General features: G+C 39.2%; 1 protein-coding gene across 3 annotated transcripts in view; it reads right to left on the reverse strand.

The window, feature by feature from the left end:
* Positions 1–26,888, reverse strand: part of FAM120A (family with sequence similarity 120 member A) — a 76,915-nt gene that overhangs the window by 45,896 nt on the left and 4,131 nt on the right. For all 3 annotated transcript variants that reach the window (XM_090021075.1, XM_090021074.1, XM_090021076.1), the window contains exons 2-5: positions 23,660–23,906; positions 16,392–16,474; positions 2,852–2,980; positions 718–814 (exon numbers count right to left, since the gene is read on the reverse strand). In XM_090021075.1, the coding sequence (XP_089877201.1) occupies positions 718–814; positions 2,852–2,980; positions 16,392–16,474; positions 23,660–23,906 (556 nt within the window). The remainder of the gene's footprint in view (positions 1–717; positions 815–2,851; positions 2,981–16,391; positions 16,475–23,659; positions 23,907–26,888) is intronic.

Genomic DNA, 26,888 nt, shown 5'->3' on the forward strand with positions numbered 1-26,888 from the left:
TTACCCAGACCTAGCTGGTTTACACAATCATAAGCAATTCTGGCATTTCTTAACTTGTGAACACTGGGCTTTGCAACCTTTCAGGTTTTTTTAAACATACTTCTTTGCAGGTAGCACATGGGTACTATCAGATGAAAAGAATAACAGTATGGTAACATTACATACGGCAGCTAAAAATAACTTTTTTGGGAAACAGTTAAACACCTGTGGTTGTTGACGGCTGTAGTTAAAAGAGCGATTTGTAATACCTATATAATTTCTATGCTTTTAAATTTCAAGTATACTATGACAATGGAAAAATATATGGAGAAGAAAAGATTTTGGTAGAGTCCAGAAAAAAAAGAAGTGATGAGAAACAAAGAATCTACTTTATTAAAAATGAACAGTAGAACTACCTTCCTACTGAAGGTGACCAAATTTCATTTGGTATTGTTTCCATAATTCCCCATGCAGGAAAAACCCCCCCACTGCTTTAGCTGAAACCCAATTAGTGCTAATATAATGGAAAGAATCTGGAGAATGAACACCATCTCTCCACTCACCCCACTTTGACAGAAATGAAATTAAATGACGCAAAACAAAACCAGAAATAAGGCCGGGATATGGAAGATAAAAATCTCACTAAATCAGATAAGGACTACAAAAAAGGTATCCTCATCTTGTTATCTTTGATTTAGGATTACTTTCATCTATTTTTTTTTAAACACTTTTACTTACCTAGGTAGTGTGGTGGATGAAATGGCATAGGTTTACTAGTTGCTGAGTAATATGCAACTGCTCTCTTAAACCGAGTAACTTTGTCATCTGTTCTAGACTGAAATAAAAAGCAAAAAGTAAACCCCTTTACTAGCAGGTATATGAATATGACCTGAACACCATGGCACAGACTTTTAATATATATAGCTCTATTAAATAATTACTTTGTATAGTATTGTACTATTACAGAAGTTTTTTGGGCCAGGTTAAGAGGGAAGGGCTGGACTGGAGCGTGATACTATCTCCTAATAATTAAGGAGGTGCACCAATATACGCAGGGTTCCCCAACCAGTGTGCCATGGCACACTGGTGTGCTATCAGGTGATGGCACTTTGGGCTGGAGCCATGACCCCCCTGCTTGCGGCTGCTGTGGACACAGACAGACGTCCCAAAACTCCGTCTGGCTGGCTGCATGCCCACCCTCCTACCTTTCTTAGTAGTAAGCATGCTGTGGGGGAAAAAGGTTGGGAAACGCTGATGTATCAGTCCACATGATATCAGCACTGATAAAAGGAAAACTGACATCATCAGCAATCGGCTTTCTCTGGCTGATGTGGACAATCATGTCACTGACAAATGCTGTGTGCAAGCATACAGCCACAGTATGCATGTGGCCAGGAATGCTGCCCAGCACCTTGGAGAGCAGCATCCTACCGGTAAGTCTGTGGGGAGGAAGGGGTTTGGGGGGGGGGGGGGGGGCAGACTGAGGTCACCACGGTGAGGGAGGGAGTGAGGCTGGGGCTGGGGTGTGGGACAGAGCTGCACGCAGCTCCCCGGGTGGAGGTGGGGGGCTCCTTCTGCCACCACTGTGCATACCCCCGGGGGAGGCATGTGCCTCCTGGATCTGTGCATGGGGCTAGGGTAAGCTGCCCACTGCAGGCTTGGGGGCACAGTCAGCCTCTTCCCAGTGGAGGGGTTGGGCTAGGGCTGCACTCAAAGCGGGTGGTGGCTGAGGCACTGGGAGGGGGGCTATAGCAAATTTTGAGGTGGCTGTAGCCCCCCCCACAGACCTGCTGCCACCCACCCACCCCCAGTGCAGCCCCCCTCCTGGAAAGAGGCTGGTGCAGCCCCGGCCCCAAGCGGGCAGCCTGCCCGCCCTCCATGGATGGACCCAGGGGCACTTGTCCCCCATACCTCCCCCAAGCTGCACGCAGTGATGGGAGCTACTTCTGCCTCTGAAGAGCCGTCCATGGCTGTCCCACACCCTGACTACCCCAGCTGTATAGTGCCTGCCACTGCCCCAGCTCCACTCCCTTTCACCGAAGAGGCCTTGATCTGCCCCACCCCCTACACCTCTTCCCACCTCCCACATCCCACATCCCTTCTCTTTAACAGGCTTACCAGCCAGATGCTACTCTCCAAGCTGCCAGGCTGCATATCAGCAATTAGATCGGTATCAGCTGATAAATAATCGGCCACTGGTATCAGCCCAAAAAAATTCTTTATCAGTGCACCCCTACTAATAGTATTGGGAAACACCTGCAATGTAACCAGGTCTGGATCTGGCCACAAGGAACACCACACTTCAGATGCAGCCCATGGGGATGATTTTGGTAGCTACCTAGCAAGCTAACCATGTTCCTTCAAGAATGTTATGCTGCTCTAAGCAGGCTGCTTCCTAACCTTAATGTAAACGCAGGTTTTCAAATGGGCAAATTAGAACTGTCAAGTGACAACACAAATCTGTCCCCCCTTGCTAATAGTTCCCTAATGGCACTGCAAAGACGCAGCTACCTGGCCTGCAGTTTCTGAAGAAAACTGCTTGAAGAAGCACAATGGGCATAATCAGCTTATTGTGTAGTCAGTGCCTAGATTAATTGTGGGGTTCTTTGTGGCTGTAGTGTGCAAGACAGGCCAGTGCAGATGTTCTTTTGGATAAGTATTTGCAGGGGATTAGACTTCAGGGCCCAGGACATCCATTCCAGGTCTATGTTCCTATGTTTCCTATTTATAGCAGGAACTAGTGTTCGCAGGAACTGAACTGATATACCACTGAATAAAAAGATCAATTTTTACTGGCAATTACCATGAGGTATAAAACATAAGACTTAAAAACAAGTCTTTATAAACAACAGGTTATTATTATTTACTATACCTGTGAATGTTGAAAAACATCTTTAGCTATGGCATCCAAATCAGTGGTATCTTGAATATTGCGGACGTAGTCGGCTACAGCTTTGATCACTACATCGCACGGTGGTAAAACTAACTGGTGAGCACGTACCTATGAAAATAAACACACATTAACACCCAGGATATTTCAGTTACATAGTTAAGAAAATAAAGCAGAAATTCCACACTGTGGGGGTAGATCCAGTCTCTGGATTTTTGTATTTTCCTCTCTCTCCTGCAGAATTTTGCTGTTGTTTTCAGTTAAGACTGAAAGCCCTTTTTTGTAAAGAAAATATTCCAAATAGTAACTGGTACACTGCTTAATTTCAGGTCTACAGAGAGATGAAACCTCATTTCTAAGGAGGTACTGGCTGTCCCATATAGCTCAATTAAATAAACGCTCCAGCTCATAATGGATATTTTAAATGTCAACCAACTAATTATTTCACTGCTTGCTGTATTAAACAAGTACACAAGTAAAGGGCTTTATACCATGTGGTTACATTAAATTTGGAACAAACAGCTGTGAGTTTGTTAAACCCTAGTAGCTATAAGTTTTTTTGGTCCTGTTTGGCCCTCAGTTTAAGAGAATAAACTCCATGGGGGGAAGAAAAATATCAATGGGAACAGGAATTTAAAACACAAGGACAGACTGAACACCTTCAAGAGCGAATAGGATGCTTATCTTGCTGGGATCCTATGACCGGGGTCATTGCAAGTCCCCTGGCACAACTTTATGAGCACTTGTGGTGCTCTGGTGAGGTACCGGAGGACTGGAAAAGGGCCAATGTGGTCCCCATCTTCAAAAAAGGGAGGAAGGAGGACCTGGGAAACTATAGGCCGGTTAGTCTCACCTGGATCCTAGGCAAGCTGTTCGAGAAAATTATGCTGGCACACATCCAGGAGGGGCCAGCAGGAGACTGCATGCTTAGGGGCAACATGGGTTCATCAGTGGAAGGTCCTATCAGACCAATCTGGTGGCCTTTTACGATCAGATCACTAGATCGTTAGACGCAGGGGTTGCAGTGGATATAATCTTCCTGGACTTCCGGAAGGCTTTTGACACTGTCACTCACCCCGTTCTCATTAAGAAACTGGGGGGCTGTGGTGTAGACACCCACACAGTCAAATGGGTCGCCAACTGGCTGGAGGGCCGCACCCAGAGGGTGGTAGTAGATGGGTCCTTCTCAACATGGAAGGACGTGGGCAGTGGGGTTCCACAGGGCTCGGTCCTCGGGCCCGCACTGTTCAACATCTTCATCAGCGATTTGGATGAGGGGGTAGAAAGCACCCTGTTCAAATTTGCTGATGACACTAAGATGTGGGGGGACGTGGGTACATTGGAAGGATGCAACAGGCTACAATCAGACCTCGACAGGTTACAAGGCTGGGTGGACAAGAATAGGATGGGTTTCAACACAGACAAGGGCAAGGTGATGCACCTCGGGAGGAACAACCGGCACCATACCTACAGGTTGGGGAACTCCCCTCTTAAAAGCACGGAGGCGGAAAGGGATCTGGGGGTCATCATTGATTCCAAGACGAACATAAGCCGGCAGTGTAGAGAGGCAGTCAGGAAGGCCAACTGCACCTTGGCATGCATCCACAGATGCATCTCGAGCAGGTCCAAGGAGGTGATCCTCCCCCTCTATGCGGCACTGGTCAGGCCGCAGCTGGAGTACTGCGTCCAATTCTGGGCGCCGCACTTCAAGAGGGATGTCGACAGCATGGAGAGGGTCCAGAGGAGGGCCACTCGTATGATCAGGGGACAACAGGGCAGGCCCTATGAGGAGAGGCTACGGGACCTGAACCTGTTCAGCCTCCAAAAGAGAAGGCTGAGGGGGGATCTTGTGGCCTGTTATAAACTAGTCGGGGGGATCAGTGGGCATTGGGGGAGTCACTGTTCCCCCGAGCACCGCCAGGAGTGACCAGGAATAACGGTCACAAGCTGACAGAGGGTAGGTTTAGGTTAGATATCAGGAGGTGCTACTTCACAGTCAGGGTGGCTAGGACCTGGAACCAGCTTCCAAGAGAAGTGGTGCAGGCTCCTACCCTGGGGGTGTTTAAGAGGAGGTTAGATGCACATCTTGCTGGGGTCGTTTGACCCCAGTACTCTTTCCTGCCTTGGCAGGGGGTCCGACTAGATGATCTACTCAGGTCCCTTCCAACTCTAGAAACTATGAAACTATGACCCCAGCTGATTTCTGCCCTTCGGGTGGGGGGCTGGACTCTATCTTCCGAGGTCCCTTCCAGCCCTAATGTTTATGAAATCTATGAACAACCTAAAGAAAACAGAAAGATCTTGGGGGGAGGGAGGAATCTTTCTCTCTTTAAGATAACACTGAAATAGAATCATTATTTGAAGTTTCTCAGTCTTTACTCATGTACTAGACTTTAAACACAGGGATTTTGTTTGTTTTGCTTTGTTGTGTGGTTTTTTGTTTTTTTTGTTTTGTTTTGTTTTTTTACAGGACCAGGCTCTAATTTATTAACCCTGTGTATTTTGACAACAGCTGTTTGCCTCCCAGTCACTAAGCATTTCTTTCAAGGAAACAAATATCTTATAGTCAAATATAATCCTTTTAAAAAGCAGCCAGATTTTTACAAACCTAAAAAGGATCCTGTAATGTAATACAGCATGCATCCTGATACAATTCTTGCAGCCTCACATAATACATTTGATCCTAACAATGGTAAAGATGAGGGGGTTTAAAAACAAAAAGAAAAAAAAAGATGCGTGGGGATGGGGAGGAGGAAAAGAGGTATTTGGCTAACTTACTCATTTGTAAATACGTATGCCTAGGAACCTGACACTACGTAAACATGTTGGGTTAATATTTCATTTAAATCCAAATTCAGCACTAAGTTCCATGCTTAGAATTAAAAACATACTTAAATTTTAAAAAATGTAACCTATGAAAGGACTTTTGAACCAACCTGAGCTGTTCTTAGGAGACTATTACAGCAAATATAATGTATACCAGTCTTTGTATATACTTGAAGAACAGGCTAGAAACTGCCCTTATGAAACAGTACTTGAGTACTGTTAACTTCAAATGCTTCATTGTAGCATAAGCATAAACATACTAAAAGGCTGTATAACAGATCTGCTCAAGGGTAAAAGAAAAATTGTTCAGGACTCTTACTATACAGGAAAGTCTAATATTGAGACATTTTGGAATACGAGTGAACCATGACAAGGAAAACAAAATGTATTAAACAGCATTTGTAGCACACTGATACCATCTACTGGATAAGAAAGGGAAAGCAGTTCAAAAACCTAAGAACTAGACACCTAAAAATGTAATTTGGTGGCACAACCAAGACAGAAGATAGTCCTTGACAGTCAAAATAAAAACCTTTAAAAGTCTGAACCCCAACAGAGGCATAATTCAAAAAGTTACATGAATTACCCACAGCTTTCCAACGGGATTCCTCTCTCAATCCAAAAATCACAACCCAAACAAGACTTGTGAACCAACCACAATACTTACCTTTTATGGAACCAACTAAGCTAATCCCCTAAATTGGACATCTTGTTTATTTTATTCTAATAGCTTGAATTCAGCACTTCATCTGTCCCAAATTTCATGGGAAGAGAGAGAGAGAAAATAGTACATTTTACCTAAAGAGTGCATACTGAATCACAGAAATTTAGGGCAATGTATAAGGATGGAGAGAGCAGGTGGTCAAACTCAGACTGTAACCCAGACCCAGGGGTGGGTTGGAGGACCTACCTCCAGCAGTGGGGTGAGCAGCAGTGGCATTAATCCCCATGCCAAACCAACTGTCAGCACCACCAGCGCCTAGGGTGGTTAATGCGCTGCAGGAAGCCTCATAGTCCAGAGCTCACCTATGAACCAAAATGTTTGATGCCCCCAGTATAAGACATAACAGTTAGCATCTACTGTGCATTACCCAACTTTAAACCACCATAATTTATTAAACCATAATTACTGCCTGCCTAGCCTTTTCTTTATGCTTAGTATTTTGCACTTGAGAGAAATTGGTATAGATAAAATTATCCTGACCAATTACAAGTTTTGATTACGTTTGTATAGCTGTCTTAAACCTATATTGCCTAAAAACAATGTATATTTATCACAAGAACACAGCTTGTCCTAAGAGAAGAAAATGCAGTCTTGAACAAAATGATTTCTGACTAGATTAAAAATGTAGATAACAAACACTGCAGACAAACAAACACTGCTAAATTGTTATAAACCACCTTTACAGTGAGCGAAGAAATGCAATGTAAAGCTACACACCACAATCCAGTGTGAAGTTATGACATAATGGGTGTGTTTACACATTGCCTTACAGTGATGTTACTGCACTGTGCTTTAGTACTTCTGTTTGGAAGCATTACATGTAGACATGTCCATAGAGCAGTAAAAGTTACACCAGTGTAAGTTACATTGGTACTGATATAATGTGTCTGCATTAGCTCAGGGGTGCTAATTTAGTTAGTGTAAACAAGCTTTAAATTTGGTGGCAAGGCACGATAATAAAGCCTAACAGATCAGTCACCTGGGTTAACTGGTCATGTGACCCTACTGCATCTTGGTACTAATGTGCAGTAGTTACTGCACATTTATTTTAGTACTTGTATAATCAAGTACTAAATAAACACATGGTAACTAGAGTTACTGTTCAGTAGCACCAATGAACATCTTTTTAGTGACACTACTACGCAGTAGCCCAATACTGCACAGTAGCGTATTAGCAGTTTGTGCTGTGACATGTGACTGAGCACTGTTATTAAGCTACTGTGCATTAAGCATCTTGTGTAGATGCACCCACTGTGTACAAAATCAACACAAATTACAACCATGTTAACATGCTGTGGTAGATTATGGCCATATTCTAGTCCTTTGTAGTCTCTGAAGTTAATGGAAATTAGGCAGTTACTAATTCACTTTGCTGAATTAAGGCCTTAATGTTCTCCTCAAACCTACTCCTTTAAAAAGTAGATTTCATACTGGTTGATTTCCCAGGACAGAGGATCTGTTTCAACAATATTTATGAAAAGGGGTTGCTGATTAGTAAAATGTAGAACTTTCAGTTGCCTTTAAGTCCAAAATAAGGTTCTCTGATAAATTTTGCTTTTTTCAGGAACCACGTTGGATTTCGAGGAAATGAAAAGAACTGAGGGAATACATAAGCTTTGCCTTCTTCAGAAGTCCTGTACCTAAAGAATGAATCTGTGAGAGCCCAAAGATACAAAGCTTTCTGGAAGGTACGCTTGTGCATCTTTCAAAATATGGATCTATCCTTACAAGGTCACATGCATAGCTTTGTAACTTATTTGGATTTACAATTACAACCACAGAATTAACCACTCTGCAAGTCATTCAAACCGTTGTAAATTCCAGTTTTTCCTTACTGTTATGTATTTTTTTCCTTTTTAAAGAAACAGTCTCTTTCTAGGTACCTCCAGGCAAGAAAGAACTCCCTTAGGTTACTATCCAAGATCTCTGTACTCTGTTCGGTGGCGTTTTGTATGCAGCAAGTTTCTAGTCTTGACAGTGAATGCAGATAAGTGATCCAAGATTTCAGAAAACCTAGTGACTGGCCAGCCCTTCGACTACTCTCCACATTTCGTGTAAAATCCTTACATTATTGTATTCTTTAGTGATTGTCTTTCCCTTGAAGTAATACTCCACTGTGCTTTTACATCTACTTTAAGAAAGGAAACACTAAATGACAGTTCAAAACAGGATAACCAGTGCTTAGGTGTATTCACCCTGCTGGTATTTACTGTTGTGCAAATATCAAAATGTGTGGAAACTCTTGACTTCAAATGTGCAATGTACCTTTGATAAATTATGTTCTCCTCTGCCCTGCTGTTATGGAATATTTGACTAAGCAGCAAGCATTGTCTTGGCTTACAGAACATAGGAGCTGTGTGTCAAAAAATGGTGTAGTTAAATTTTGATTTTTATGGTTCTTTCCTTAATTTCTAACTCTAAAAATGCAATGCACGTTAACTGACTATTCTGTACAGCTCAAGGCAAAGCCAGGCTGAGTCGCACCACAATAGCCTTGTGAGCATTTGGTCCCAAACTGGAAGCAGTGTAGTCATGATGCAGTACAGTAGGCCTGTGTGAAGCGGCTAGCATTCGCTTCGGGTTTGGCTGATTTGGGGGACAGTGATTTGAATCACTGTCCCGAATTGATTTGGCCTAATCTGATTAGGATATTTGGCTGCAGCCTAATTGGCCAAATCTCCAAATTGAACAGGTCCCATCCCCCACCTGCTCTCTGAGCCCCATCAATGGCTGCCCCGCCCGGCCCCAGTGCCCGGCACTTTAAAATAAATAAATAAATAAAAAGTACCGCACTCACCAGCTCCTGCCAGGTTGGGGAGCGGGGGTGTCGATCCCCACTGCCCTGCCCTGCATGAAACGGCTCTGCCACAAGCCCCCAGAAGCCCAACAGCCAGTGCAGCATCCAGTGAGTGCAGGCCTTTTTTTTTTGCTTAAGCGCCAGGATGCTACATGGGCAAATGGGCTCAGCTATAACACTTCTTGTTTAACAGGCAGTGGGGACAAGTCTGGCAGGATGCATCTTAGCATAGCATTACACTGTACTATACAGATATACCAAAGATCATCAAACCTACATTTCATAGACTTAAGAGTAAATCAAGCTTCTTATAATAGTCTGTGGGTATGTCTACAGGAGACATTGACTGCAGAGCGGCCTACACAGCACCACATTAAACATCTCACATTTACACATGCGATGCTATAAGGCAGGAATAAACATATTAACTCTGCAGCACCACACATGTTGACGCTGACATGGCTGACTGAGGCATGATGGCGCTGCAGTGAGGGGGGCTACCTGCCCACTAGGCCTGCAATAAAGCATCCTCATGCCCTAGCCAGCCCCTCAACAGCACAGTGAGCTGCACAGAACATCCCTGGGCTAGCAGGCTGACCCCTACAGTCTCCCGCCAGTTGAACCAGCTCAGAATGCTCTGAACCAGCTTGGAATGCTGTGGTCTTGGCGCATGTGCAAACAGCACACCCGGGAGCAAAAAACTCTAAACTCTGGAGCACCTTGAGCTATTTCCCTGCATTAACTGCACGTGCAGACATGCCCTATCTTTAATAACTACATTGTATTCCATGTGAGCCTTTAACAAACAAGTAATACAGCATCCTAAATTCACATTTGGCCTGCCCACTCAGTCTCACATACCCACACCTGCTCTGGATTACCAGATAAAAAGTTATGCTTATTTAGTAGTTTTTCCACCACCATCTAATTAAGCTATTCCCCCCACCTCCTCTCCCCAACTCTTTGGATTATAAACTATAATACTTGAGCTATAAGTAGTACATTTTAACATGGAAACATCAAAATCTTTAATAAATGGCAATAAATGAAAACAACTTAAAGAAGTTTAACACTAAAAAAAAGGTAAAGATACTCAAATAATTTTAAAACAGACTCGTATTTTACTCCTTAGAAAACCATCGATGAAAAATCAGCCATTGATTAAAAATCAGTAATTTCCTCTTTTCTGCAAAGGTCTTTCAGGGAAGTGAAAATATGGAAAAAGGTTTCAAAAGCAAAATAATTGGAAGGAATCTCACCTTATATCTACTGGGCTAGTGTTTGGCATTATCCTGAAATTGCAGGGTTTCCTTTCCAGTTGAAAATAAGATATGTATGCACATTTTATGAAAGCTGATGGGCAGACAAAAGGAAAATGCCCCACTGATGCACTTTGAAAAGATAAAATAGCCATTTTGTACAGCTATTTGACAAAATGTAAGACTTTCCCATGACAAGTCCTGCAGCTCTAAAAAACTTTTTTGTTAAAAGCCTTATCATCAGTTTTTGACAGCCTAAGCATCATCAGGATACATTTTATCCAAAAAAGAGCACTATAATATTTGCTATAAGTGGATGACACTACCTCCTCCACTATGGGGAAGGGGAGGAACTTCACACCTGAAAAACTGTAACATGGAAACTGCCATCCTAGAACAAAATTTAAATTTCTACCTAGCATCTGTAAACTATAAAAATCCACAAAAGCAATGGTAAGGTTTTGTTTTTGTTGCTACGTAAGAAAGATGTTAAACTTGAGTTTTATTTTAACATTAATGAGAGAAAGGACCTCAAACACTTGCCAAGACACTGGAACTAGAAAATAAATTGATCCTAAACCCAAGTTCTTTTCTAGTTCCAGTGTCCTGGCAAGTGTTCAAGGTTCTCTCTCTCTCTCAATAGTGTTAGAATAAAACTTTAGTTTAATACCAGTCAAGTGGGCACAGGCCAAGCAACTGCAAGGCAGGCAGGGCTGCATTAGCACAGCCTGTGCCCACCCACCTGCCACCAACAATCATGTACCATGAAGCCACATATTCTGTGGCAGGCACAGTCCCTGTTAACCATATCCCCAAATTCTCTGGCCCACAGGTAGCCAGACAGACTCAATGAAGCATCTCTGTGCACCAGATTTGGTTTGGGGACTGTCTGTTTGTTACCAGTTCTCAGTTTGCATGACTGGTCCCAGGACTCTGCTCTTGACCTTACACTGTCTTGACCTTTTTCTTTTCTTTCCCAGATAGATCCATTAAAAATGACAGCTGTACCCAGGACAAGCTAAATAAAGTTAAAAAATACATATACACATCAAAGCATGATTCATTTTTTTTAAGAAAGGCATTGTGGATCAACTCTTTCTTGTTGAGTTCTGCTCCATTTTCAATAAACTCCTTGTTCCAGATGGTCATTCTAAGGACCTTTTCTCTTGATCAATGAATAGGATACTTTCTCTCATTCATGCTGATCATTATTATTATTTACTTGACCTGCCAACAATTATTGTTCAGGTAATTTAAAAACAGAAATAGTCAACACCCTGGCCTAAATCAGGTTACAGCATTTACAGTACTTTTTGTCTCCTATTGTAGCAACAGCAGTACAGGCAACTTAATTTAACATTGGCCATAGCACTGTAAATCTTTCCTAAAGTGGTAAGACAGCCCCTCCCTCTGATAGGCAAAGCTTTTTGTCCCTCTGTAGCCACTGAATGCAGTCAGAAAAGAAATCTTCAGCATTTTACTCCAAGAAGTTTTAACACCCAAGCAACAAGAAATAAATAATTCTTTCCTAAGAATTTTACTAAATTAGAGTGGGTTTAGTTTCCCTTTCCATTCCCACTGTTTTGCAGGAATCTTCAAATTGAGCAGCTACAGCTTCTTAACTTTTTATGTATCTGTAGGAAAGTTGCTTTCGTTTTCCTCCCCCTCCCCCCACTAATACTCCAGCACACAAGAACAATAGAAGTAGCATTTATTTGATAGGACAAGCACTTTTTTCTTCCCCAATCCATAGTTGGTTGAAAGCAAACTCTTTCCTTTAATGTAAATCACTACTCCGCTTACGTACAAAGACAAGAAGAGAGAGAATACCACAGAAAAACAATACCTGAACACTAAGTTACCAGGTCCTCCTTTTCCTGCTAAACTGAGAGGTCAAAGCTCCCAGAACTCTGAGGTGCTCCAACTCCAATCAAATCAGAACTGAAAGTTACCAACACCTTTAAGAAGACAATACTATCTAACAGTCTTACAGCACCTCAAAGATTTACATGGCATGGTTTTGTTTTCTCCATATCTAGAGTCAACCAAAAAGTCACTATAGCCAGATTTACAATGAAATAATTTATGAAACTATGCCAAAAAGCAAATAAAAACAACTCAAAGGGGCAATATCTGATGCACAGAAAAGTGCAAGTCAAGAAAAAAAATTCATTTTAGTCTAGAAACAACTGTATAAGCTGAAAAGCAAATAAATAAATAAATAAATAAAAATTAAAAAACCTTAATGTAAAAGCTAACAAGGCAAAATGAATTTTAAAATATTTTATTTTCATAATGCCAAGTAATTTCCTACAAATGTTACAAGTTCCTTATTAGATATGGCTGTTGCCATGTTGTCCAAGCAATATTTCAATCTTTGGGTTATATTACACATGCAAACAAAAGTTCTTAATGGTGGGCATCTAGGATCTCAAAATGAAAATGTTTAGGGTGCATTAAATTAAACACACAAATTTATCAAATAAAAATATTTACTAATTTAAAGTTAAATATAGATTAATTTAATAATCTAATGTGTGTGCACATGGGTCCATGAGTATAGACAAACACATTCTTACTCCTTTACAGATTTCTCTACCGCTTGTGTACAATGCAGCACAAGAAAGCAAAAATTGTACTTGCTTTTATTTAGGCAGCCAAGGTTCTTTGGGTGAATCTGATATCTTTTATTAGACCAACATAAAAATTGTTCGTTGGAAAATTTTTTTTAGCAAGCTTTCAGGTTTAAAAAACCTTCATCAGGCTGAGGAAGTCTCTGCAGTTGGTATGTGCTCTTCCTGGATGGAATGAAAAGTAAAGAAGCCAGAGGCTGGGCTGGTATGCGTACAAGATAGGCAGTCAGTGAAGATAAGATGTAAACTGAGGGGGGGAGGGGGAGAAAAGGGGGATGAATGTAGCAGTTCAATAGTGGAGAGGTACCTGGAAAGTCAGATGTCAGGCAGGTTATATAATATGTCATAAATCCAATGTCTATATTTAGCCCGTGACTTTTTGTATCCAGGAGGCTGATGAAGTGAAGTTCATAGGTTTGCCTCTGAGAAGTGTTTTGTAAGTTTCCTTGGAGGATTAGAACACAGAGATTGGAGAGAGAGAGAGTAGTTTTCTTGTGAGAAATGTGCCCTCACAGGTAATTGGGTTTGCATTTCTTGTCATGGCATGGTCTGGATCCCTTTGGTGTGTTCTGGGCCTGAAGAAGTTTGTTTCTGATGAGGAGGTTAGCAAGGTTTGGTGCTTCGTTGAAGGCTAAAATGGGTGGTTCTGGGAAGATCTCTTTAAGAGTAGGGTCCTCTTCCTAGTATGGGTTGCAATTGTTTGAGGACTTTCCACATGGATTTGAGGGGTGATATGTCATAATCAACCAGTGGTGTGCGATTCGTGGGGGATTTTCTTCTGTACTGCAGCAATTCATCTCTCTGGAGGAGTGTCCTTGTTGGGTGAAAGCCCTTTTAAGACTAGTGAGGTGGTAATCCCAGGTACTCTCCTTAGCGTAAATTTGGTGGTATCCTAGGGCTTGGCTGTATATCACAACTTTCTTGGTATGCTTAGGGCAATCACTCATTCTATGCACATATGTATGTTGGTCTGTGGGTTTCTTGTATAACGTGGTCTGTATTTTACCATTCTGGATAGTGATCATCATGTCTAAACAGGAGATGTTGGTGCTGGAGTATTCAAGAGATAGTTGGAAGGAGGGATGATGATTGTTGAATTTCTGATGGAACTCAATCAGTGACTGCAGGTTTTCAGTCAAAACGATGAAGACGTCATCGATACATCTCAAGTATAGCAAGGGTTTGATGGTGCAGCCCTTGAGGAATTCTTCTTCCAGTGGCTCATAAAACCCTTTGAGGATTAGTCCATGATGTTTTGTATCTAGGAGAAACTTACAAAATCCACGAGAAACTTGAAGAAAACCTCTCTCTCTCCCCAATCTCTGTTCTAATACTCAAAGGAAATTTACCAAACACTTCTCAGAGACGAGCCTATGAACTTCACGTCATTAACCTAAAAAAAAAAAATCATGAACTAAATACAGACATTGGATTTATGACACAAAACCTGCCTGACATCCAACTCCCCAGGTACCTCTCCGCTATTCAACTGCTACATTCATTCCCCTCCCTCCCCCCAGCCTGTCTCACCCACTGACTCCTCAGTTTACATCTTCACGGACTGCCTGTCTCACATGCATGCCAGCCCAGCCTCTGGCTTCTTTACTATTCATGCCATCCAGGAAGAGCACACACCAACTGCAGAGACTTCCTAAGCTTGCCGAAGGGTTTTTAAACCCGAAACCTTGCTAAAAATAAATTTTCCATTTTTTTTTCCCCCAACTATTTAAGTTGGTCTAATAAAAGACATCAGGTTCACCCAAAGAATAGGTCTGGCTTTGCTGCTCACCTACAGTTTGCAGCAGCACAACTTAACATGTAAGTCAGAAAGCTGAATAGCTTGATGTCAAGTTTAAGGGAAGTGGAAAGTGGTAATTTTAAAGACCCCGTTCATCATCCTATCCTTGTAGTAGTTCAGTTACTCTTTCTAAGTGGCTTTTGGCTTATTGACCACTTCTAACTTTCAACATAAAAAGGGGAACCAGTAGAATAAGAGTTTAGTTGGTCACTAACACCTGAAATGCTACTCACAGGCCAAGCCACTTAATGGGAAAACAATGGAGAGAAACCATATATGCCTTTAAAAGGGATGCAACAGATGTATGAAAGTTTTCCAGATTTTTCATTTCACTGGAAAAAACAAATATTTTGATGATCTTGGTAAAGGACTGTGATTTTTCAGTTTGGCCAGCAATTATCCACACAACTCTCTCTTGCCCTTTTATAGTGCTTGATACCAACATGAATGAAATAATTATCTACACCTCCTCAGTACCGTTTAGGCATGGAAAGCTTTTTTCAAAACTAGGTGCAGATTCTCAGGTGGCCATTATCTCACAGACATAAAGGACCATTATCCCACAGACATCACCAGAAAACCAAGTTAGATCAGCTGAAGATCTGTCCTAACTGGAACCATGTGAGAAGCAGAGGAATTAATTGTGCCTGTTTTATTAATGGAAGAAATAAAAGGCAGAGAATTTAGGAGATAAAATCCTCTTCAGCCATTAAGTTACACTTTAGTCTCCTCACATGGGCATGGTATTGTTGAGAGGCTTCAAGGAGCAGTCTCACATCTTTTAGCACCCCACTCTATCTTCAGGTTTTAAAAAATTCAGAATTATGAATATACATTATTACAGATAAGGAACTAATTTTAGCAGCCATGTAAATGACAAAGTAAAAAATCCATGGGATCAATAAAGAACAATAATTCATATCCATGTAATGTTCAATTACACGAAGTAAGTGTATTTTACAGAAGAGACAGAAGAAGAATGCACAGCAGTACAGAGGCAACTTCGTGACATAAAATAAACTCTTTTACTATGGAAGCTACATACTTCGCACATTCATTGAAGGCCATATCAGTATAAATTATACTGCTCTCCTATGTATTCCATTCTCTTGTTTACTGACACCATCATTTCAAGTCACAAATGATTAATTGCATAGGGACTACATGTACTTGCACCAGTCTTGATACACGCCGACTTGTCCTTACTGTTTTCTCTTACTCTTTTACTAGGAACAAGTTTTCATGCATTAACAACAACCAATTCTTTTTCCTAGGAAAAAATAACACCATGAAAAGTTACATCATAAACTAAGGTGTGCCTTAATAACTATTTGTGCAGTTTTCATGTAGCTGAAAGACACCCGATGTTCAGTGTCATATGTGACAAAGCACCTTAAGCGTTAATCTAGTGCTGTTAAGTACAACTACGGTTTATGCTACAATGAATTATTAGTTTAATTGCTAATAATTAGATTAAGTTGGTACCTTAAGTGAGGCTAGTGGATGTTCTGGACCAAGTAAACTCCAATGAAAGGAAGCCAAATCTTCATCAGGTAGAATGTGATTACCTAGAATATAATATTCAGAACTTTTTTTTAAAAGTACACCTTAAAAAAAAAGTCACTTTTTTGCACACTGATTCTATAAGCAGCAACACAAATTTACAGTCAAATCCTAATCAAGGTGTTTACCCAAGGAAGTGGAGGAATTAAGTTTGTAAATTCTTATCAATGACTTCAGTAAAAAAAATTAGAATACTGCACTTATAAAAGTGTTCAAAAGACTGTAAATCCTATTAACAGCATAAATTTAATGCACTTCCACACTTTTAAAGCCCAACCTTAGTTCTTAACTTTCCAAAGTATATATATTTGAATAGCTAAGTTTTACTTCAAATAATTATATTCTGATTTTTTTTCCTATGGGGGGCAGGAGGGGGTTTAAATAAATACTTGTTTGGCATTATTTAGACATGGATGATCCCAACTGTGCAGTAGGTTGGATTACATCAAGGGTGACCAACAAGTGGCATGGATAGCCCGTGTATGACATGTGGCAGACCATGGAGGGAACAGGCAACAGACTGGGTTTGGACCAGAAAGAAGCAGCAGAAGATCAGGCAAGGTAAAGGGACCAAAATGGCATTTGAAGATTGTACAGTGCTAATTTGTGGCACACCTGCCAAAATGGTTGGGCCCCATGGGCTAATGGTGGAAGCCAATGGAACAAAATATAATTGAAGCAGTCAGGCTTTTGAGACAAGGATGCAGAAAAATAAGGAAAAAAAAAACTTTTGAAATAAATAATGAACACTCATTTTTAAATCGTGTATGTGGTTTCCCAACTGGCCTATTCCACTAAGCCTTGAAACCATTAAAAAAGATTTACCCTAGAAAGAACATTATGCATGAGAGGTATAAAGACAAACTGGCTTAATGTGGCAATGTTGGGTTAAAGAAGGGTTTAGCATAAAATCCTACTTAACAGAAAGTTGAATTCCAAGCTAAAGCTACTGTTTCTCTATATTTTTCCCCTAGAAATTCCATGTTCCAGTCATCCTTACACATTTTTTCAGTTTAATATGAACACTTTTAAAACAGGTTATCAAGTTGCATGGTTCTACTAATTACTTATACTGAATACAACTTCGAGTCAGTTTGTTAACTGAGGAATGAACGGCACTAGCAGATTAACTACTTGATCATTATTACCCTTAAATGATTTTAGCAAAGTGGAAAGTCATTTACGATTTTTTTCCAAAGCACAGTAACATTACAATCTGAGAAGGGATTGAAAAAACAGGAGGAGATTTTCAAAGAGGGGAAGAAAGAAAAAAAAAATCACTAATAAAACCAGCAAGAGAACACAGCATATCTGAAACTAGATTTTCAAAACAGCTAGATAAAATCTTTACCCTTTTTCACAGAAAATTTAATATTTGGGGGGCAGGGTTGTTTCTGAAAAGTGACAGCAATCTAAGTTTTCAGTGCCTATTTAAAAAGCAGGATTTTTCAAACTTTCCACAAACCCATCTTCCTGAACAATATTTTCACATACACCACATATTATTGCTGTGGCTGTCTTAGCAATTATTTACAAGGAAAATTAGAAATGTAGTATAGTTTAGCTGACTTTTAATGCTATTCACCATGCAAAAATAAGAAGAAAATTCAGCACCTTCCTATCAGTCACCCCTTGCCAGTTCAGCAGCAGATGCTTTTTGGGCAATGGTTAGTATAAAAACAACCAACCAATAGTCCACAATCCATACATGAATGGAAATTTTAAAAAATAGAACTTTATCTCCATGCCCATTCAATCCTTTACCTCCTTCTGCAACTGCCACAGAGAATAAATTATTATATTTTTCCTGAGAACATGCAGCAATTAACTGGAAGATTATAAATATATTTCATGGAGGCATTCAAATGCTTTTCACATACCAACTGTAGAACAGCACTACCAACTGCTGCATCATTGGAGGCCATGTAAGATAACACTCCATTGTCCTCTACTAAGGCTGAAAAATTCACCGAACCCAAGGAAGTCAGAAACTTTCCTGAACAAGTTCCATCAACACCTATAAAAACTAAGATTTGGTTGTAAAATATTTAGGCTTTCAGCCTCTAGGTCACAAAACCAACTCTTGTGTAATCTTAATGCATCTCCCCAGTTAAGCCTCTGTCTATATTTGTAACGGTCTGATCAGAGTAGATAAAATGAATGATTTTAAATCAATCAATCAGATTTTTATTGATTTTTTATTTTTGTTACGATGCTTTTTTTAAAAAAAACAAACAAACCTATATATAGTTTTATTTTAAGATGGGTTAGAGCTCAAAGATATCATCATGGAATAGGGATTATAACTTATTTGAGACAATATATTCATGTACCCTTTTTAGAAAAGTTTTATAAATAAGTAACAACAGGCCATGGACTATATTAGGGGTCCAATCTTATGGGGTTCCCAGAGGCTCCTCGATAGATTACTAAATATTAAAGAAAACCACTCTACCCAATGGGTCTTAGCGCTCAGTCTACTCTAGAAGTATCTCTGTGACACTTAGTTTCAGTTCTCAAACTGTAGATTTGTCTCTCCAGAAATAACATCCTTGTTAACAACAGTATATGGAGATGAGAGAGAACAGACCTGATTACCCATCAGCCCTATTGTCTCTCTGCAAGTTTGTGTACACAGAGTCAAACCCTTACCTCTCTCTAAAAGTGCAAAGTTTCAAAATGTTAAATGAACAGAGGATTGTTGGGGGTGAAGTAGACCTGGGCAAGGAGGAGGAGCCTAGAGATAAATGCAAGGAGGGAAGGGCAGTAGAAACAAAAGAGAAACATTCTCAGCAGACTATTCTAGAAGTCTTGAGTGGTAAGTGCCTGTGTGTAGCCTCTCCATTGATCTGAGATCTAGCGAGGGAATGGTATGGTTGAAGGGAAAACCTATCATGGTAGCAGGCTTGCAAGGCCATAAAAGAGACCCTGTTTGGGAATATTTTACTGAAGGTTACATCAAACAACAAAAATGCACTTTTTGTAGAAAAAGGTGATTAAATCGAGGCTATTTGATTTAATTCAAACCCACCCTGAGTCTGATTACTTCATAATTCTTCAGAAACTAAAAGACACATAAGTACAGCAGCCTGTTCTGTGTACCGTTAAGTAGACTAAATATTAAGAAGTACGTGTATGTGTGTATATATATATATATATATATATATGAAGTGTATCTCCTTCAAAAATTCTGCAAAAGAGCACAAATAAGTGCACGCTACATCTCAAACAAAACAAGTACCTCTTATATAGTATAGTCATGAGAGGGAAGAGATTAACATTGAACAAGCAACCTTAGCACTAAACTTTCCCAACTCCTTTTAATTGCACAACTCCTTTTTGTATTGCCTACATATCATCTGTTTTTTTTAAAGAAAAAGTATATGCAAATTGAAGCAACATCCGCATAAAAAGATTATTGAACCCCCTACATCAAAACATGCTTAGCTTTCCATTAGCCAAGATTCACACAAATGTTTTCAAGTCAATACTTAATGAAGAGTTCAACCAAAGAAAAGAAGAGTTTGGCTGGGAAACATTAAGTACCCACTCTAGTCAGAAAAGGGCAGTGATTCCCAAATGGGGTAGTGCGACATGGGAGTAGATAACATCCCCCTCTGTGAGGAGGTAAATGCTCTCCTCCCCTGTCTGGCACTCTGCACCTGCCCCAGCTGCTCTTCTGAAGACTGCTGCCACCACTGCAGTAGCACATTTTACTGTTAATGGAAAGACACAAAGCTGCACTTTGCAGCCTGGCTCTGGCAGGAGTGAGAGACCTGCAGGAGCAGCCCCACCACAAGGGCTGCCCTTGCCCCCTCAGGTACAGTCCAGGAGTCAGGAGGGGAGATAGTGGGAAAAGCAGGGCAGGTTTTTTTCTGCTGTCATTTTTAACAGTATATCTCAGCACTAGTATGACTTCTTCTGGGAGGAGAATAGAATTTTGGGGGGGAGGGGAGCAGGAGGAATTATAATATATATTGTGTGTATATATTATACAACCCTTTTCAGGTACAAGAGCAAAGTATGCCACTAATTTTAATTCAGGAAAAAAAAGTTCATATTACATATCAAAAGTTTGGGAAACACTGAAATAGGGTGTTTTGGCACCATCTTAACTGCTCACTGGGTGGGGCACTCCTTCCTATACTACACTACTAAGTTATACCTGCACAGTACAAAGACTTTCTTCTCTAGTTACAGAGCACTGTGGGAGAGAGAGGGAAAGACTTGTAACCTACACCCACCATCTTCAGAATGTGATTTTTAAATGCTCAAACTTGCAAAATGACTAACATTATAAATTAACTGAAATACTCAAATGCTAAGACTATTTCACTGCCAAGTTTCAGTTCCTTAGTCCAAAACGCATTAATAATAAACTTTAAAAAAGTCTTCATTTCACTTGCACTAAATAGCAAAGCTTTCTTCCCCTCAAATATGAAGAATGACACCCAGAAAATGAAACATCAGTTCTAGAAAAATTTCAGCCCAAAAGGTTAACCTTTCGTGAAGTTAACCTCTGGAACTAAAATCCAAAAGAGAAATAGAAACGAATCCATCCAAGAAGACTGTTCCATATAGCCAAGGCAGAATGATTATTCAATTACTGTTATGTGAGTATCACTCCCCATATAGGCACTCCTTTTTGAAATAAGAATGACTCCCCCCTGGAAATACCATAAAAATTATTAAGACAGCAACCTATTTAGACTTGTTCTAGAATAAAGTCACTCATTTCAGAAAATGCCCATAAGGATGAATTACACAGCCATAACAAAGTAAATATTTCCCTCTAACTATGCCAGCCAATTTCTCCATGTAGACAAGCTCTTTGTAATCCTCACCCATGATGGTTATCTTCACTTATCAATAAGGTTCACAGAATACTATAGGGACCTAAAGGAACGTAATTTGAGGCTTGTGGAGCCAAGCAAGCCAAGACAGCTTAACTTGGATTCTATGAGCTGAACTGCTTTAACACATATTCCAGGTTACAGAAACACTGGGCGTGTACATTTTAAATTTTGATTAGAATTACTGAAATATTACTCTCTCTCTCTCTTCTGAGAATTTTGAGCTGATAGTTATTCTTGAAGACCTTGGCAATACTTTAATCCCAAATACAGTTTTATAAAGTTTGTACCACCATACCGCCTAAATTCAGCAACATGCATTATAACATTAAACATACAGCACAGCATTGATATGCCTGAATAAATGTACCTTTTAAGTCTATTTTCCATAAATATGCAGAGTTCCTAAAGAACCTTTCCTACTGTTCCATCTGTCACCCTCCAAAAATCGTAAAACCAACTATGCTGCTGGTTTGATATGTACACAAGGTTTGAACCAACTTGAGAAGATGCAAAAACAACCAACTTCTGATCCTTTGAGGAAACACTGTTTATAGGTTTACAAAAAATTTTCAGTGCAATATAAATCAGCTTTCAGGCAATTCAAAGCACAATATCAGCACCTTTAAACATAAAAATAAGACTTGCCTTTACCTGTTTAATACAAATTAAGGTATATTTGCCTGGCGGGGGCCAACTGAGGTAGATTATCAATCACCACCAACATAAAACTTCAAGCATGACTAGCTGTTTATCAGTGCTTTGGAAAAATATTGCATGAGTCTCATTTCTCAAGATTGAACTGATGAATCCTGAACAACACAGATAGCTATAATTCTATGGTAGATAAAGAAAATGCTATTTGTGTATAATTCATCATTTTGTACACTACTGGTTAGGAGAATTACCACAAATTGTAATAATTATGCGTTCCACAACTTTAATAAAAATGCATTGCAAGACCCACCAATACTACAAGTCCCTTAATCTCAAAGCCACACAGTTAACTCAAAATTTGTGTTTCAATTCCAAATCGTAAATAGTCATTTTTCACTGCCACCATTACCCAAGTCTGCAACTATTTCAACATGGAAAGAAAATGTGGACTGGCAGGATCAGAAATATTGCCTCCTTATTGTAGACGCATTGCAGTTTCTTTTTTAATTACCCTATACATGGTTCTCTCTCTTCTTGCTAGGGAAAATACATACTTGGATTTTGTTAAAGTCAGTAAGTTGACAGAAACACTGGCATACAGAAGGAGCAATATATGGAACTTTTTATTTGCAGGTTTCAAAACACTTTAAAATTATTCTCATTTTATGGAGCATATGACTTGCCCAAAGTAATGTAGCAAGTCAGTGGGAGACATGGGAATAAAACACAGGTCTCCCAACCTAGTTTGGCATTCTATCCAACATATCATGATCAAAAAAATACGTAGTCAGTATTTTTGGGAGGGTTTTTTGTTTTGTTTTTTTTAATTTTTTTTTTTTTTTAAAGAAAGTGTACTAATCTACATAAGTCTTATTATTTTGAAGGCTCTCATAGAAAACCTCAGTACCATAGGAAATGGGACCAACAATTAATTAAGAGTCATTATTTCATCAGGCAAAAGTCAAACAGCAGTCTTATAGCCAAACACTATCTACCCATACTTTCCCAGCAGTTTCACTCAAATATATTATTCTTCAGTTCTGGTCTTACATTGTTCTGTAATAAAATGGCTGTTGAGCTTCATCTCACTGGATGGAGACATGAGCCCAGGCAACTGTAGTTCTAGAAATTTACAGTTGTACAACACTTTTATGCTACTACACCAAAGAGGGGGAGAAGTGATCAAGTTAAAAATACACTACATAATGGCAGGGGGGTTGGTTTTGTTTTTTAGCATAACACACAGCAGAAAGAGTAGACAAGTACATATGCCTAAGTCAAAATTTAAGATTAATAAGATCAAAGTAGAGCTTAAATTTTTACCAATTAACACTGCCCAAAAACTGTTTCTCTTCACAAACTCTGAAGTTATTTCAAATGCTTCTTTGAAATGACCTTCACAGATGTTCACAAGACATTTCTGCAGACTCAAAAGTTGGCTGCCCTCATAAATGTGTAGTGTCCAGAGAATCCTAACACCACTACAGCATAGAACGACAGACTTAAAACAGCTCAGACACAAAGGGTAGGAGAATGGGTGGTGCAATGGAGAAGTTTTGCCTGAGTCCTTCCACTTGGCTAAAATTATATGTTTAAAAACAATAATTTATTGTTAAAGCAATTTAAGTTGCAAGTCTTGCTAGTCATGTAATGCAAGACTTCTTGAATTACTCCACTTACCTAAAAGAGCAGCAAAAATAGGAAAGCGATTTGGATTCAGGTCCAGTTGCTTGGCAACTTCATGCATCAGATATTGGCTTGTTGTGAGACTTTTCCCATTACGGCTCAGTTTTAGGGCATGGGCACTGAAATAGTAAGGGATGTTGCACAATGCATAATCGGAGTCATATGCAACCAAACCATGGAAACCTTTTTCTCTGCAGAAGGCAATTACTTCTTGATGGTGATCTTCAATGCTCTGTGCAACCTATATAAGAGAAAGAGTAATTAGAGGGACTGTTAAATTGCAACAATCTTTTTTTCTGTTTACTATCATACATTAACATCCATAATTATACTTGAAGAACCTCAACATTTGTAGTATATTTCAAATAAACAAGGATCTTAGTAACACTTTCTAACAATATGTCTCATACAACAAAATAAGTAGCGTGATGTGAAAAGACTAAGGTATACAGACTGAAGTGATACTACTTTATGGTAGCTCAGTAATATCGAACTAGGTTTAAGAAAATTTCTCATATGGAACTACTTCACCAGTAAGTGTCAGTAAATCCACTGAAGAGTCTAAAGTATACACTTTTCTAGCCACTGAAATGGCTGGAAGAAATAGGTTCCCAAGGAGGGTATAGTTACAGAGGTCTCAGCTAATTCAAAAAGAGACCAGTGCCTGACCCTGCCAATCAGTGAATTATCAGACCAGAAAAGGAGGGACTTCTGTAAAAAAAATATTTAAAAAAAAATCAAATAAGTATCCAACCATCCTGCAGTCCACCCTTCTGAAAACCTAAACTTATCATCAACAACTCCAAAAATTACACAAGCTAAAACCGCAGTACAATTTTTAATAAAAATACAAATCAGTAGTACATTTCTGAAAAATGCACTTCTTTACCAATACCTGTTACCTACCGAACAAATCTTTAGTCAATTATTTGGAAACCCCCAAAGACTGGAACAGCCAACCCTCAACAAGTTTCTGATTTTAAAGACAAAAGGTAGCAGGACACCATACCAAACAAAAAAGGATAAGCAAAAGACATAAATAGAAGTTTCTTTTATCACACTCTTTTAATATAACTAGAAACTTCGACATGGTCATAAAATAGTATTTCTGCTAGGGCCAAAGCTTTGTAGAGTTTAAGTGTGTATTATACAACTGTGTAATCAACTCAGGGCTGTTTAAGCTAATATTTACTCCACTACTTACTAAGAAAGTTGCTTTATTCTGACAGTAAATTCAGGGAGTTGTTAAAATGGCCCTTTTCTGTGAATATTATTCCTTTTTCTGAGTATGTCTTACAGACATTATATTGATCTTTGGTTGATTTTTAGTGGGACCTATAAACAGAACAGCATTCTATAAACACTTCAATAATGGAAGCAAGGATTGTTGAGAATGGTATCTTTTACTGGACAAACTGCATAGTTGGATAGATTCTTAAGCTTCCAAATGCTATACATTCATTCTTCTTCGGGTCACCAACATTCAAAATCTTTTCTAGACTATCCCTACCTCATTAGTTGCTCCAATAAAAGATATCATCCACAACAAACCTTGCCTCTTGCATAATTCCTGGACCATCATACCTAAATCACTCCAACACTACCATTAAGAACAGACTCAAAAAAAAAAAAAAAAAAAAAAAAAATCAAGGCTTGAGTTGTTCTATGGTCAGTACTTTACTCAGCAACCCATTTTCACAATCAGTTTAAAGCTTACTAGAACAAGTAAAAATGTCTTAATTTTTTATCTAGTATGAGGGAAATTATGCGTATTTATTGATTAAACATTTAATGCCTTTTAACTGTACCCTGTGATCAGGATTACCATTGACAATCTGCATTTAAGGCGCATGATAAGTTTCTAAATACAGTCCCTTCCTCCTCCAAATAAGGCATTACCTTTGGAACAATTCCACAATAATTGTACACATAACCAAATAGTTATAACACCACTTGGTGTGATATTCACTATAGTTCTGTTTGTGTGCGATAGACTGAAATCTTCGGGGCAGGTATCAAGTTATCACAAATGCATGCAGCATGAAAGTAACAAAAAGATGTTTTACATGTTTGGATATGGTTTATTTTAGGATGGTCACTGGCAGTTCTTGCTTCAAAAATTCTACAGAATCAAAATGAAGTATTAGCACAATCCTATGTGCATGTATCACACTTTTGTACTACAAAACCACTGTGTTTAAATATACGTGACTGTTCTCGGATTACCAAAAATCATCAAGGTACACCTAACCTGCAACTTCACTGAAATCCAAAAGGACAGGAGACTAATAGAAATAAGTATAACTGCTTGAATGATTGCTTTTGGAACTCTTATGAATTCATAACTAAGAGATACTTATTATTCCAAAGTAAAACGCTTGGATTAACATAAATAATCTGAAAAAGGCAACGCCAGAAGTTTGGAACTGCAATTTTAAATGTTAAAAAACCCAAACATTTTGGCCTTAAATCACATCATGTACAGACACATTAATGATGCCGTATAGGAAGAAAATAATTCAGATTTACTATGCGACATACAGAAAAGAATATGAGAATCTGCCAAAGCACTAATAATACTAGGATCAAGCTTTGTGCAAGCATTTATATTTAACAAACATACTTGGCATTAAAAATTTCTGTTTCCGGAATTGCACTATTTTTGTCAAAGGGACAATAAATAGCAGATCAAAACAAAACTCAGGAACTGCAGAATATTTAATATTCCCTGAAAGAAACCGGTTGGTTACAAGATAAATTGCACTAAACAGAAATGTTTTATAATTGCTTTTGTTGGAAAGCAGTGACTTTACTCCCCTAGTTAGCACAATAGATTAAAAGCAAATGGATCATTTGTAGGGTTACAGAAGTCCAAAGTCATAAATGTTTCCAGTAATATTTGTAAAAATGAGTTCATTCTAAGAACTGGGTACCATTTTTCTCAGAAATAGCTCTCTCACTGAAGAAAAAAAAATCCATTCCACCACAAAGTTTTATTGCTTTATACATATGCAAATAAAATTAGACATGCAAGTTCCATTTGCTCTTGCCCACTGGGAACATTGCTAGAAAGTATGTGGGAGGGAGAATATGAAGTGGATTTGGATAAGGTTTGAAGGAGAAAAATATACTCAAGAACTCCAAATTGAAACTATGAAGAGCAGATCTACTTTATATAAAGAAAACAACAAAAAGGCAAAAAAGTAACTTCTCTGAGAGTAGA

Source organism: Crocodylus siamensis, chromosome 11, assembly GCF_052110815.1.
Source record: "Crocodylus siamensis isolate JL-2025a chromosome 11, ASM5211081v1, whole genome shotgun sequence".
NCBI lineage: Eukaryota > Metazoa > Chordata > Crocodylia > Crocodylidae > Crocodylus > Crocodylus siamensis.